Genomic DNA, 14765 nt, shown 5'->3' with positions numbered 1-14765 from the left:
ATACTGCAGTAACCTAGAGAATTCCAGCATCCGACCACGCTGCTGGAAGGCCCAGCAACCAGACATCACCAAGGTGTCCTCTTTGCTCCTCCTTCGCAGCTAGAGGTTCCTACCTGAGCTCACAGAGGGGGAGGAGCCTGAGACAAAGCCTCTGATTGGCTGCTTTCATGGCAGCCTCTGTCAACTTCCCGGAAGGGGTGGGGCATAAGCTGTTGGTCTACACCTCAGATTCTTGCCTAGGTTAGAGGAGGAGGGAGGTTTGTGGAGTCCTAGGGGTGGAGGGTGATGGGCCCGGAGGGCGCTGGGAGACCTCGGGGGCTGGAAGCTGACTCTTGTGGACTGGCGATTCCATTGAAGATGCTGCACACAGTCAGACCTTTTAATGATGGGGTCTTAGTGGGGTGTGCTCAGGGAGAGGGACCCGTGGGAAGTGCTTCCCTGAACCACAGCCCCCACACTTAGGCCGTCACCCTCTTCCCCTCCTTGTGTGGGGAGCTGGAGGGACCGTAGGACCCCCACTCCACTTCGGGCCGTGGGATGCCCTTTTGGTCCTCAGAGTCCGTTCTTCTGTGCTGAGGTCCGGAGTGGTACCATCTGCTTCTGCTGCTCTTGCCGCTGTTGCCTCCGTTTGCCTCTCCTCCTGGGGGCAGGAAGATGGATCTCTGTGTATTCAACCCCCAGGCCCGGACTGGTAGGTCAGAGGTGCCCTCCACGGGGTGTGCCCAGCCACCTTCTCTCCGCCCAGCATCTATTGCTCCTGGAGCTGGGAGCCCCAGGGATTCCAGGAGAATCTTAGCTGGTTGGAGACAAAGGGTCAAAGAGCCCTATGCCACCCCTACCTGGGTGTGTGACCTGGGTAAGTTCCTGCTCCTCTGTGAGAGAGGACCCACCTGCCCTCCAGGTCCTGCACAGTATCCGGCAGTGGCTGGCCCAGGGTCTCTGGCAGGAGCGCAGTGGCAGCACTGGCCACCACGGGGACAGCGCCGTAGATGAAGAGAGGAATGGTGGGGTAGAGCTCCGCGGTCATGCTCACCAGGGGACTCACGATGCTGCCCACTCGGGCCATCATGCTGCCCATTCCCAGGCCTGTCTGCCTGTGGGATCGGGGTGGGGCATTTGTTAGCATGACTGCTCAAGTTCTGGCCACTCTGGAGTAGAGCAGCTCAGCCCCAGCCCAGGGCCTGTTCCCCAACTGATTCGAAGATGAATTTGACAGTTCTTTTGGTGATTTTTTTTTTTAAAGGTAAATGGGGAGGCCTCTGGCCAGAGAATCAGGACACTTGCGATCGAATATTATCTCTGCTTTTAACCTTCTGTGTGACCTTGGGCAAGTCCCTGTTCCTCTGTGGGCCTCAGTTTCCTTATTTGTCAAATGAGACGGTTGCATTAGACCCAGGGTTCTCAGATTGCTTGAAGGATTTTCGAGTCACAGGTGCCTCAGCCCCTCCAGACCTATTGGATTAGGATCCCCAGGGAAGGGGCCTGGAATCTGCATGTTTGAGAATGTGCTAAGAAAATTCTCTATGAGAGAAGAGCTTAAAAACATTGATTCAGGGGGCTGGGATTGTGGCTCAGTGGGAGGGTGCTTGCCTAGCATGCATGAGGCACTGGGTTTGATCCTCAGAACCACATAAATGTAAAATAAAGATATTGTGTCCACCTAAAACTAAAAAATAAATATTAAAAAAACACATTGATTTAAAAGGCAGACTTCATGGGGCCTAAATTTAAATGAAAGCTCCATTTCTCTCTAGCTGTGTAATCTTGGAGAAATAACTTCTCTGGGTCTCAGTTTTCACTTCGTAAAATGGAAATAATGATACTACCTGCCTCAGTGACTGGCTATGAAGATGAAGTGAGTTAATATTTGTAAACAGTTTAAGATGGTGCCTGGCAGGCACATAGGATAGCTTTGTACTGTTATTCTTTCCACTGAAGTCCCATAAGGGCTCAGGAAGGTATCTGTGACCCCTCATCCCAAGGGGCCAAAGGAAGCCAGACACTTCTCTGACATCTCACGTGAATTTTGAATTCCATTCTGAACATAGACAGACGTTTCTCATTCCTTGAGGAAACAATACCCTTCTTGCCCAGTCTTGGCACTCAAGAAAATCAGAGCTTGTATATGTGTACTGCTGGCATATCATCAGGTGTGTCTACTGTGGTAGGAGATGACCTTCATGTTTGTGCCATTTTTGGTTTAAGGCTCCCTACCCTGCCCAAGTCGGTGACTCTTTTGAGATCTTCTGGGGTCAGATCAGGGCTGGGTAGCCACATTTGTGTTAGTGAGACTGAGAAGGGTGTATTGAGTGACTATTATGTGCCTTCAACTGGTGAGTGTTGGGAGGGGGACTGGACTAGACTGTGTTCTGGGGTCCAACCTGTGTGCAGGGGAGTCTTTCCCCAAGCACAGGCTCACACTCACCGTATCACTGTGGGGTACAGCTCGCTAGTGTACAAGAAGATGCAGTTGAAGGAAGCAGCCAGGCAGCCTTTCCCCAGCACAGCGAGGGAGGTACGGACAATTGTCTGGTCTGGAGAGAAAGGAAGGGGAACAGCGGGAGCTTGGAAGTGGGGGATTGGAGGCATTGGCCTCTCCGTCTTCTGAAAGTTGGGTCATGGCTGGGGATGGGGCTGAAGAGAAAGGGCCAAGGCGCTTATGGGTGCTCACCCTGGGGTATCACCCCATTCACCAGGATGCAGATGCCTGCCAGCAGCAGTGAGGCCATCTGTGCAGGCCGGCGACCCAGAGAGTTGATGATAAGGAAGCCCACAAATTTAGCAGGCAGGTCCACTGCTCCAAAGATCACCTGGATTAGGTAGATGCTGACCCCAAAGTTCTGCAAGTCCATGACCAGCCCGTAGTAGGCAAAGCTGGTGGCAAACCTAGGGGGAAGGGAGGAGGGGGAAGGAGTTCTTAAGGAAGCTTAAAGGAAGTGGCTCTTTTAAATAGTGGGGTGGGCTGCATTTGGTACCCTGCTTAAGGACCTGGAATTCCATCTTGGCATATTTAAACTGAAGTTTCAGTATGGGGGCAGTCCTCCAATACGCCACATTTTCCAGTCTTGTGATGGAGAGGTTCTCCAGCATGCTGGGGGAATTTTTATTTGTTGCTATGTAGGATTTATGTGATTTTAGCCTTTATCTTGTCTAATGATGCTGGGCTGAGGGAGGGCAGGTGATTATCCAAGCCACATCTTTAGGTCTGAGGTGCTGGGAGAAGCCAGAACAGCCTGGGACCTGTCCATGGTCCTGGGACAGATGTTGTGAAGATGTTAGGAGCCTACAAAATGAGGCTCAGGTTTTTTTTTGGATAGTACCTACAACTGAGAGGAAATCCAAAATTGGAAGCCAATAATTCTTTGGCAGGATTGATCCTTCTGACCACAGTCTTCTAACTGCTCTGGGATTGCCATGGTGTTGGGAAAGGGGGTAAGAAGAAGGAAAAGGGGGAATGTTGCAAAGGAAGATTTTTGGCTTATATCATCCATGACCCAAGTGTCCTTGTGGCGGTGGGTGTTAGCTCTCTTACTCTCTCACTGTCTCTCCCAGTGCCTGTGCTTTTGGAAGGCACTACCAGGCCAGTAAAGCCTCTGAGTGTTTTTGCAAACCACACTGGCCTCTGCCAGCATGATGTAATTCTTTTGACTCTGGAGGCCACTGGTCCTAGTGAGATGCTTTCGTCTTTGAACAGAGTTGGGGAGAGAAGAAGCTGGGGAGACCGAGATCCAGCTTGGGGACTAGGGCTCAGTTGAAGCTGGGGCCAGGTCCACTGACTTTCCCTCCCTCTCCTCTGTCTCTCTCATTCATAGCATCCACCCCCTCCCCAGCCTGCCTTTTGTCTCTTGATCAGTCTTTCTGACTGTCAATGTGTCCATCTGGGCCTACCACAACATGGAGAGGCAGAGGAAGAGGCGACGAAGGGTAGGGCAGCGCAGCAACTCCATGGCTGAAGCCTGGCTCTTGCCCATGGTCAGCTCTTTCTGCAGACTGGTCCGGAGCACCTGATAGGATGGGAAGGGCCCAGGGCCTGAGTTCCTCCCAGGGGATCCTCTCTCAGAGAATCCCTCTGGGTCCTGGGTCCTGAGTCTTGGGTTTGGGACTTGGGCTGGGTGCCCTGGTGGGGTGTTGTGGGAGGTCTCAGGGGCTCTCACCTCCATACTTAGCTTGGCCCCTTCTTCTTGCTTCCCATTGATCTGGGCCACTCTCTGCAGGGCCTTCAGGGTGAGGTCCAGTCTCCCAGAGGAGGAGTACCAGCGGGCAGACTCAATGAAGAACCTGGCAGTGGGGATGGGCTTGGGTGTTGGTGTGGCTTTGGTTGCAGTCAGCTGGGCTGGGCTTTCTAAGGATTTCCTTTAAGGTTGGGAGCCCAGGAGTCTTTCCAGATCCCTCTCTGTGATCATAAGGCAGTGCCCAGTTTTGCAATGATGCATCCCCAACCCAGAAGTTCAGCTCTTGGGTGCTAGGTAGTGGGTGCAGGGCAGGCAGTTGGAGGACTGGGGGAAGCCAGAGAACTGGATAACCCTGGGCAAAGCCTTCTCCCTACATCCTTGGTTTTAGTGTCTGTCACATGATACCATGGATTGGATTTGGCTTTCTGGCTTTGACCAACTCTGGGGTGGGGTGTGTGCCTAGCTCTGGGAGTGGTCCTGTCTCTTGGAACCCTCTGGGCTCTGTGGCGCGGCCTCCCACCCCAGGCTCCACGCACCAGGAGTAGATGAAGAAGGCAAAAAAAGGTGCAGAGACCAGCAGCTGCAGGTGGCGCCAGTGGGGCACAGCATAGGCCAGGCCGGCCAGGAGGAACTGGCCCAGGCTGTAGACATAGCCAATCAAGGTGCCCACGTAGGCACGTGTGTGGATGGGCATCCACTCCACATCTGCAAAAGAGGTTGGAACAGGAAGGTGTGACTAACGGGGCTGCTAGGTGGGAAAAGACCCACTCCTCCTCCCAACCTCAGTCTTTCCCAAGGCTCTGTGGATGATGCATCAAATGAGCTTGGGTGCCAGGGTAAGGGAGTGGGGGACTTTGGGTAGAGGAAGGGATGGGGATGTGGGCTCAGAATCCCCAGGAACTGCCTCCCACTTTCCCCTCCCCCACCTATGATCCCAGAGCCCCCTTTCCCTTCAGAGCATCTCTGCCCACTCAGTCTATCCCCAATAGCAACTCCTCTCCTCCTCCTCAGTCCTGGGCTAAGTTTCTCTTCGAGTGGCCAGAGCAGTGGGTTTTCTCCATCTTGGAGCATCAATTGAGACGGGAGTGGGATTCTCAAATGTCCTGTCCCAGTCCTAGCACAGTCTGCTAATTCTTTTATTCCAGAGAATTCCACATCCTTTTTTTTTTTTTTTTAGAATTTTTTTTAATGTTTATTTTTCAGTTTTCGGCAGACACAACATCTTTGTTTGTATGTGGTGCTGAGGATCGAACTCGGGCCACACGCATGCCAGGCGAGCACGCTACCGCTTGAGCCACATCCCCAGCCCAGAATTCCACATCCTTGAATTTCTTTCTGGGCTTGAGGAATGACCGTGGATAAGTCCCTTCCCTTCTTCCCAGCCTTGGGTTCCTCACTGAAAAAGCAATGTGTCTGATCTATCAGAGGAAGCACATTAATGTCCCATGAATGATCATTCTTAGTGCCATATGTGTTTGGTCTGAATGATATCGGCTTGTCTATGTTTAGAAATATTAGATCTAATGCAACATGAAAAATCTGGGATATTTTACATTAATCAAAAAGGAGGGGTAGGATCTGATGCCCCTAGGACCTCTTGGCTGGAGCAGTGTGTCTGTGGTGTCTCTGGATGGGATGTGCCTATTATTTGGAAATAATAAATCCCTCATGCCTCCTGTACCTGGCCTGCCTCAGTCACTTACATGACCTGCTGGCTTTAACAGTGGAGTCCCCAATCTCATTTCTAAATGAGGGGTGAGGACGGCCAAGCCTGAGAAGGAGGTTGTCATTACTGGCGGTTGGGGTAGACCCAAGGGAGAGGCTGGAGGGCAGACAGGGCTCTGGAGGGAGGGGTGGGCTGAGAGATGAGATGGAAGGGATCTGGACAGAGGGCAATGGGTGGGGAAGGATCCTCACTCAGTGTCATGCAGTTGAGGGAGATGCTAGCCAGAGACATGCCCGAGATGAGCCGGAAGGCACAGTAGACCGCGAAGTTGGGAGCATAGGCTGCACAGGTCCCCGACACGGCTGTTTGTAGGTAGTTCAAGATCAGCACCTTCCGCCTGCCCAGCCTGTCATGGGAGGGAAGACCTGTAGCAGAGGCCTGGAGAGGCATGTCTGCCCTGGGCTGAGGGCCTTTGAGGGCCTTCTGAAGTGTTGTGAGTCTACTGCTGCTGTAGGTCCTCAAACCAGCCCCAGTGGGAATGCAAGCCTCCCACCCAGGGACCTGAGTCCAGTCAAGGGGCTGTGAATTCCAGCCCAGCCCTTTGGCCCTACCCAGGACTGACCTGTCCGCCAGAGAGCCGAACACCATGGCTCCCAGCAGCACTCCCACCATGAACAAGGACTGGCCCAGCTGGCGTAAGGCCCTGTGAGAGCACACAAGGTTCCACTGCAGAGAGAGGGTGGCGAGATCAGGCAGAGATGAGCCCGGAGCCCTTACTGTCCTCTAGGCTGGTCCTCAGGGCCCACATCACCCTCCTCCCTAACAGTTCCCTCTCTTCTTTGCCTCTCTGGTCTTGGGAGCTGAGAGCATCTTTTTTTTTTTTTTTTTTTGCGGGGGTACTTACTGGGGATTAAACTCAGGGACACTTGAACACTGAGCCACATCTCCAGCACTATTTTGTATTTTATTTAGAGACAGAGTCTCACTGAGTTACTTAGTGCCTCACTTTTGCTGAGGCTGGCTTTGAACTCGCGATCCTCCTGTTTCAGCCTCCTGAGCTGCTGGGATTATAAGACATGGGCCACACTGCATGGCGAGAGCATTTTTTAAACAGAAGTTCTCACATCTGTTTTTGGTTTTAATTTTACAAAGTCTCCAGTCTTGAATCCCTTTTTCGTCTTCTAATTTTGGCCCCTGGAGAAGTTGAGAGAGGGTGTGTGTGTGTGTGTGTGTGTGTGTGTGTCTGTCTGTCTGTCTGTCTGTCTCGGAGGGGAAGGCAGAGTCTGGATGGTGTGTGGAAGGGGGAGTCCAGGTACTCACCTCACTTACGATGGTTGAAGGGAAGGTGCTGTTGTCATAGATCCAGCCGTCAGTGCAGGGCTCTGTGTCCTCCGTGCTGTTGGCTTCCGTGCCACTGGCAAAGGGCAGTCCTCGCTGCGGGGAGGTGAAGCGGAGGCAGGACTCAGGCCGCCCCTGCCCGTCCCGGGGCAGCCAGGCCTCCAGCGCCCCGTCCTCACTGAGGTTGGCGTGGGCAGGTGGGCGGCAGTGGTGGGGGGGGATGGCGGCAGTGAAGTTCTGCAGGGTGTTGTGGGAGGCCATCAGGATCAGAGGGAGGACCACCAGGGTGACCTGGATCAGCTGGAAGCGGCCGACACCCCCCACCTGCTTCAGGAGGTCATTGAAGGCCATGGGGCCAGGCCAGGCCAAGTGGCTGGAGGCTGAGGACTTCCAGTACCAACACTCCGTCCGTCTGTCTGTCTGCCTGCCTGTGGTTCTCTGCCTGAGAAGAGGCTGCTACTGCTTCCACAGCTGAGTGGCTCCTGGAGCTGAAACTGAGCTGGCTCTGTGGGGGGACTGCGGCCTGGGGGCTGCCCCTCCTTCTCTTCCCCTCTCCTTATTCTGTCCCTCCCTTTCTCTGGCAGCTTTTTCTCACTTTTAGGGGTCCGGATGGCTCAGCTTTCAGGGTCTGCTGGAGCCCTCATCCTTACACTGGCAGGTTTTAATCCTTGGCCTGGGGAGAATGAGTTAAAGTGTGACTTGGTATCAGAAGGATTAACCCTCTGAGTATTCCCTGTGTCCGTGGAATTTCTCCAAGTGAGTATAAAGGGCAGGAGAGGGTGGATGGAAGTGGGAGTGGAAAGAGGAGATGGGAGGGTCCAGCTGGGTGTCTGAGAGCAAAAGGGGACAAAGTGGGACGTCGTTGCCTTATTTATAGTGAAAAAACTGGGCTCTGGGAAACACAGTGGTCTCTTGAAGGGTTTTTGTCTTTTTTTAGTGGACAGAGTCCAAACAGTCAAACATCCAGGAGGCCCAGTTGTGTGAACTTCAGATCAATGAATAATTTTAAAAAGTATGAGTATATTCCTAATGTCGAGGGACATACTTATGCTAAATAATTATTCATTGATTTAAAACTCAAATTCAATTGGGCATCTTGTATTCTTATTTGGTAAATTGGGTTACTCCAGTCTGCTTTTCTAGGGACAGCTCGTCTCTATTCTTCTTCTTCTTCTTCTCTGGACAAGTCACATCTTAGAGGACCACAGCTTTGTTCACTTGGAGGAAACAACAGATGTCAAAGGTTGCTCTTGAAGGAGTGGGACCAAGACCAACGTCACACATCACGTGGGTTTGTTTTTCTGGAGTCTCAGCTTTCACCTTCCTCCTTCATATCTTTCCCTTTGTCAGGTCTTCTGCCTGTGGGATTTTCTTTTTTAAACAATGAACATGAATTTATTTTATTTTTAGTGACAATTCTAAGATATTGCTTGAATTCCGCCAACAGTTTTTGGCTCCCACGACCTGGTCACTCATGATCAGGGCAGTGCTGTGCTCTGATTGGTTGGGTTTCCACGGGCTCTGATTGGTTAGATCACGGATCAGGGATGCTGAGAGAGCAGGTTGCTGCGTTCTGTTTTTGATTTGCAGAGTGCATATTATGTAAAACATGGACTCTGGAATTAGTGGGCGTGGATCCAAGTCCTCACTTCACATTCGCTGGCTGTGTTACAAGGTGCAAGTTGGTAAACTCCTCTGTACTTCATTGCCTCACTGAATTGTGGAGGGTTAAATGAACTAATACAAGTAAAGAGCTTTAAGAACTTCTAGCCAGGTGTGTGGTGGTGCACACCTGTGGCTCCAGCTGTTTGGGAGACTGAGGCAGGAGGATCAGTTGAGCCCAGGAGCTAGAGACTTGCTTAGGCAACATGGTGAGAACCCATCTCAAAAAACAAAGAAAAACCAAGTGCTGTGGTGCCTGTAATCCCGGTGGCTTGGGAGGCTGAGGCAGGAAGATCATGAGTTCAAAGCCAGCCTCAGCAAAAAGTAAGGCGCTAAGCAACTCAGTGAGACCCTGTCTCTAAATAAAATAGAAAAAAGGGCTGGGGATGTGGCTCAGTAGTCAAGTGCCCCTGGGTTCAATCCCCAGTACTGAAAAACAAAACAAAGCAAACCAACCAAACAAAGAAAAACCAAACCCAAACAAATGAACAAAAAAAGAAGTTTCTGCCCCATAGCTTGGTGATTTTGAACCCTTTCTGTTTGTTTCTGGTAGAAAGGTGAGATTATCATATGGATTTTAGAAAAGAAAATAGGTTTAAGCATATCATTATAAACAGTAATTCTCCACTGGGGACCATTTTGCCTCCCTTCAAGGGACATTTGATCATGTCTGGAGACATTTTTGGTTGCCATGCCCGGGAAGTGGGTGCTATTGGCTTGTGGTGGGTAGAATCTGGGGGTGCTATGAGGCTTCCAACAATGCACAGGAGAGCCCCGCAGCCAAGAATTATCCTGATCTAAAATGTCAATGGTGCTGGGGTTGAGAACCCCATCCTAAACAATGTTTCTGAACTTTTCTGTACAGTGATCAATCTCATACCTGTTTGGCCAAGAAAATTCCAGTCATACAAATAACTCCTAACAAAATATTCTTAAGAACTTCTACACTCTCTGAAGGAACTTTGGATTGGGCAAAGGGGAAGTAGGGGAGGGGAGGGGGTATGGGGGTAGGAAAGATGGTGGAAGGAGACAGACATCATTACCTTAGCTAGGTTCATGTGTGATTGCACAAATGGTGTGTCCCTACTTCGTGTACAACCAGAGAAGTGAAAAATTGTGCTTCATTTGTGCACAATGAGTTGAAGAACATTCTGATGTCGTGTATAACTGATTAGAACAAATAAAAAAAAAGATTGTCTACACTCTGTTTTGAGTAGAGAAGATGTCTTACAAGGTGAGTAATAGAGAAATAGAAATTCTCTTTCCTGCTCTGCTTAAGTAGAGCAGAGTAGCTTCCACAGTACTGCAGTTCTGTCCCTGCCCAGGTCTACTCAGACATTTTCTCCACTGGGGTAGCTAAATCAAGACACTGATCTCTCTGGGTCCAGTCTAGTAGTCTTCTCTGGTGTGTGTGTGTGTGTGTACTGGGAATTGAACTCAGGGGCATTCAACCACTGAGCCACATCCCCAGCCCTATTTTGTATTTTATGTAGAGACAGGGTCTCACTGAGTTGCTTAGGCTGAGGCTGGCTTTGAACCCGTAATCCTTCTGTCTCAGCTTCCCAAACTGGTGGGATTACAGGCGTGTGCTACCACGCCCAATTCTGCTGTGTTTTAATTTGATTGTTGGTCATGGCCTACCATTCTAGACCTTTCTTTGCCCTGCATGGTGTCTTTCTGTTTTGGGTCTCTGGCTTTTCCTCTCCTGACTTTTGCTACACCATACTACATCAGCTATGTTGGCCTATGTCTAAACACAAGGGATATTAGGGTTCCATAGTTTAATAAGAGATAGTCCAGGCCCTATACAAATTAGCTGATGCAAAGGGTCTTGGGGGGAGGGTCTTTCTCAATTCTTCTAGGCAGAAATCTCCAAGTCTTGCTGTTGATGGGAAGTAGTGTAAATCAAGATGCTGTGTTTATGTAAATTGTACTTTTGTGTAGTTCCATTGTCCATTGAGACCCTGGGATACACAATGCTCAGATTAGTTCAAAACTTTTCTAACTCCAAAGCTGGGTTCTAAACTGCTGCTCCAGAGGCGTAGACTGCTCCACAGAAAGGGTTTTAGATTATCTGTCCTTGCATGTACAGAAGAGAATAGGGGAGAACCAAAGGGGGACGTGATTCAGCTAGCCTCCCCTTCCCACCCACTGTTGGTTCTGGACTGGGTCCAGTGAGTGTCCAGATGCCTGACAACATTCTCCAGGCCAAGGTATATAAGAGCCTGTGGCCTGGGGATGCGAGGACAGCTGGACAAACAGCTTGGGGGCTGCAGGGCCAATCTCCTGCCAGGACTTGGTACCCCTGAGGGGGAGTAGGTGGAGTACTGGGAGCAGCAGGGGTGATGGGCCCTTGCAAGCACCCTCCTTCTCCAAACCTGTGCCTAACCCTGCCTTGAAGAACTCCCTTCTCAGTCCCTGACCGGCTCCAAGCCTGGATGAGTCCAGAAAAGGTTCCACTGGAGGCTCCAGGGACTGAATTGTGGTTTGGATCATTGTGCTCAGCTCCCAGGATCATTAGAGTAACAGAGGGATTCCCCAGCAGCCTCCCAGTTCAAGGAGCGCTTCTGATGCAAACGCTCCCATGGCAAATGATTTGTAGAGCTGGGAGTTATCCCTTGGGGACCTTCTGAATCACTAAAAACTTAGAATTGGATTCCCCTGGGCTAACTGGCACGTGGACTTAGATTCTGGCTGTGTTCAGTCGGAAAGCATCAAACCTGGGAATTTCCTATTATTCCAGAGCCACAGAGTCACACACCATCAGAGCTGAAAGGTGTGATTCAGGTAAAAACAACTCACTATGTGGATAAGGAGACCAGAACCCAGAACAGGCAAGAAGTTTGTCTGTATAGAACCCAGCTCGCTCAACTCTGCTGTTCTTTCACTATGCTAGCCACCATCACGCTCTCTCATTTTCTGGGATAAGTATTGACTTTGTACAACTTTATTCTGTTCTGTGGATTTAAAGTATGAACTACATATGATTTTGATTACTTTGTGAGACTTTTCAAATAAATAATTTGCAGATCAAATAAAGCACTCTTGCTCAAACCCGCCCAGCACGAGTTTGAAATGACCCCAAGAGTTCAGCAGACTCCACGTGCTGCTGACCCCACAGCAACCTTCTGAGCAAGGAATTCTGACCAAACTGAGCTTTGCGCCTTGTGCCTAGGCTATCCTGGCTGGCAGACAGTGGAGGCATTATAAATCCATCTGAAGACTGCCACTTGACGTCTAGTATGAGACCAGTGACCCATGAGGACTCTGCCTCATGGGATTCACTGAGCCAGTTGGAGTCCCCGCTGTAGTACAGGGGAGGGAGAGGCAGAGGAGGAGCTGAGGTTGGAGGGGAACCAGCACTGGTGGAGAAAAGGAGAAATGAAGATTTGGTGGGGTATTCTGACCAGCAAGCCAATTGATTCTAAGTCTTGATCATGTAACTAGGAAGTTTCCTAGTCTCCTTGACTAGGTGCAATAAGCATCATGAAAAGCACCCTTTCCTGTGTGGCTGGGTGACAGGCTGGTCACCTGTCCCTTCCCTGACTTACTCCCCTACTTCCTGCTCCTTTGGATTGCCTGCCAAATAAGCAAATCACATTCAGATCCTTGTTGTGGTGGTCTGCTTCTGGGAAAACGCACACTAAGATACAGTTGCAATCACGATTCAGCGTGTGATAACTAGGGCACCTAACCCAGGCTCTGGGGAGCCACAGAAGGTTTTTTGGAACAAGCAATACAAGCTGAGGCCTTAAGGATGACTTGGGGTTAACCCAGTATAGAGGAGGTTGGATGGGGAGAAGTCCACTGCTGGTGGACTCGGAAATTTTGTTACAGCAACAGAAAACAGACTAATAAACTCTATTTTTCAGACCCTAGACCAAAGAAATTGGATGAGATTGAGTTTTAGGGTGCAAGGTAGAGGGTGTTAAAAACTGAAGTTGTTGAGGAGGGTTGGGTCTTGTAAGAGAGTTTAAACTTCATCCCAATGGGAAGTCACCAAAAGATTGAGGCAGGGATGCAATACAATCTTTTTTGCATTTATTAGGCTCTCTTTCAAATATCTAAATACAGATTTGAGAGTAGTCATTAGCTCTGTGGTTGACAATCAATCTCCGGAGTATGTTGAAGTTGTCCATTATGGTAGTCAAGAGCCACTACTGAGTGCTTGAATTGGGCTGGTCCAAATCAAGCTATGCTGTTGGTGTAAAATACATACCAGATTTTGAAGGCTTAGTATGAACTTAAAACTACAAACTATTTCATTAATAACTTTTATATCGATTGATGTTGCAATGGTAATATTTAGGTGTGTTAGGCTGAGTAAAATGTATTTTTCATATTTAGTATATTATTAAAATGATTTTCATCTTTTTCTTTTCATTTTAAAAAAATGGCTGCTAGGAAATTTCAATGAAAATTTATACAGATGGCTCATATTATATTTCCATTGGAATGTGAGAGGCAGAAGTCCTGGGGAAAGATTTCTGAGAGACGTCAGTGCTTAAGAAATGATAGAGGAAGAATTGCTGCTTTTGGAATTGTTTAGTAATGAGGAACAAAACTCCTTCAGCTTAAACAAGAAGAGAAATTTATTTGGAGAATTCAGGGCTTCTTAACAGAACTCAGTGACAGATAGTGCATCCAGGGCTGATAAGGAACAGGGACTTGGAATTCAGTAAAAACCATTATAAATAGTCTTGTCATTTTTTTTTAATGTCTGGGTCCATGGAGCCTCTTTTTCTCTGTGCATCTCTGTTCTGCTCTTTTTGCTACTGTCTTTCTGTGCTCTGAGCCAGCCCAAATTTATGCTAACCTGCCTTCCCAAAGCAAGCACTAAGAGATGGATGGAACCCTCTGCTATGGTTTGGATGTGATTTCTCCCCCAAAGTTGCATGTGTTGGAAGACTGGTCCTTAGTGGTGTTTGGAGGTGATGAAACCTTTAAGAGACTGGTGGTCACTGGGGTGTTGCCTTCAGAAGGAATTAATATAGTTTTTACAGGACCCCAGTTCCCACAGAAGCTGGTTTTTATAAAAACAACAACTCTGGCCCCTGAATCTCTGGTTTTCTGTCTTATCAAGAGATCTCATCTACATGTGTTCCCACTATTGTGTTGTCATCTGCCTTGGGGTCCTTACCAGAGGCTAAATGGATTGGGCTACCTCATCTGAGACTTTCAGCTTTCAAAGCTGTGAGATAAATAGGGCTCTTTTCTTTATGAGGTATCCAGCCTTGGGAATTTTGTTACAGCAACAGGAAACAGACTAATACATTCTACTTCAGATCTCAGACCAAGAGGGAGCATGTGATCAATGAGATTTGGATCTAGAGTGCCTTCTGGTCTAGTTAGTCACAACAAGAAGTAGAAGGTCATGAAACTGTTTGACTAGCAGACCTTTGAAGAAGGAGTGGGGGCAGGACAGACAAAGTGACCAACTGACTCTCATTTATCAGAAACTTTGAAGAACATAAGAAGGAGCAGCCAGTTCATGGGAGGGAGCTGCGAACACTCAGTGAGGTGTGGATGCAGCACAGGGAGATGATGAGTGTCCCTAATGAAAGCAGTGTCAGAGAAGAAGGGGGCGGGAGCTGGAGTGTATGGGGAGGTGAATGTAGTTAGAAAGGAGATGTGGAGGAGGCAATGTATAACTTATATTGTTACAAAGTACCCAGCCTCTCCCTTATGAGGTGTGGCTTTAGAGAGAAGAAAGAGACAGTGTGGCCCCTGGAAGGAGTTCTGGCTTCCAGGGAGGCTTTTGGATTTTGTTAAGATGGAAGAAGCCTGAGGCCTTTTGCTGTGATTAGAGAGAACCAGGGAATAGTGCGGCAGAAATAGCATTCTGCCATGGCTGCAATGGTCTCAGTTAAATAGGAGATAAAACTGATAGCACTGGGCCTGTGGTTGGGTCATGGATCAGGTATTGA

General features: G+C 49.2%; 1 protein-coding gene across 5 annotated transcripts; it reads right to left on the bottom strand.

Moving 5' to 3' along the window:
- Window positions 1-552: 552 nt before the first annotated feature.
- Slc22a6 (solute carrier family 22 member 6) lies at window positions 553-7527 on the bottom strand. 5 transcript variants are annotated; one of them, XM_026407597.2, is made up of 10 exons: window positions 7159-7527; window positions 6461-6564; window positions 6090-6244; window positions 4709-4877; window positions 4155-4278; window positions 3889-4004; window positions 2672-2886; window positions 2426-2534; window positions 840-1094; window positions 553-637 (listed from the first exon to the last, which is right to left on the bottom strand). In XM_026407597.2, the coding sequence occupies exons 1-10, from the start codon at window positions 7525-7527 to the stop codon at window positions 553-555; spliced, it is 1701 nt and encodes a 566-aa protein (XP_026263382.1). The 5 variants fall into 5 exon arrangements, with proteins under 5 accessions (XP_026263382.1, XP_026263383.1, XP_026263384.1 ...); XM_026407598.2 differs by having other exon boundaries at window positions 553-640; window positions 891-1094; XM_026407599.2 differs by having other exon boundaries at window positions 891-1094.
- Between the last annotated feature and the right edge of the window lie 7238 nt (window positions 7528-14765).

The sequence above is a fragment of the Urocitellus parryii genome, chromosome 4 (genome assembly GCF_045843805.1).
Source record: "Urocitellus parryii isolate mUroPar1 chromosome 4, mUroPar1.hap1, whole genome shotgun sequence".
NCBI classification, from domain to species: Eukaryota; Metazoa; Chordata; class Mammalia; order Rodentia; family Sciuridae; genus Urocitellus; species Urocitellus parryii.
The sequence above is the reverse complement of the archived record's forward strand: the minus strand, read 5'-3'. Positions and strand labels throughout refer to the sequence as shown.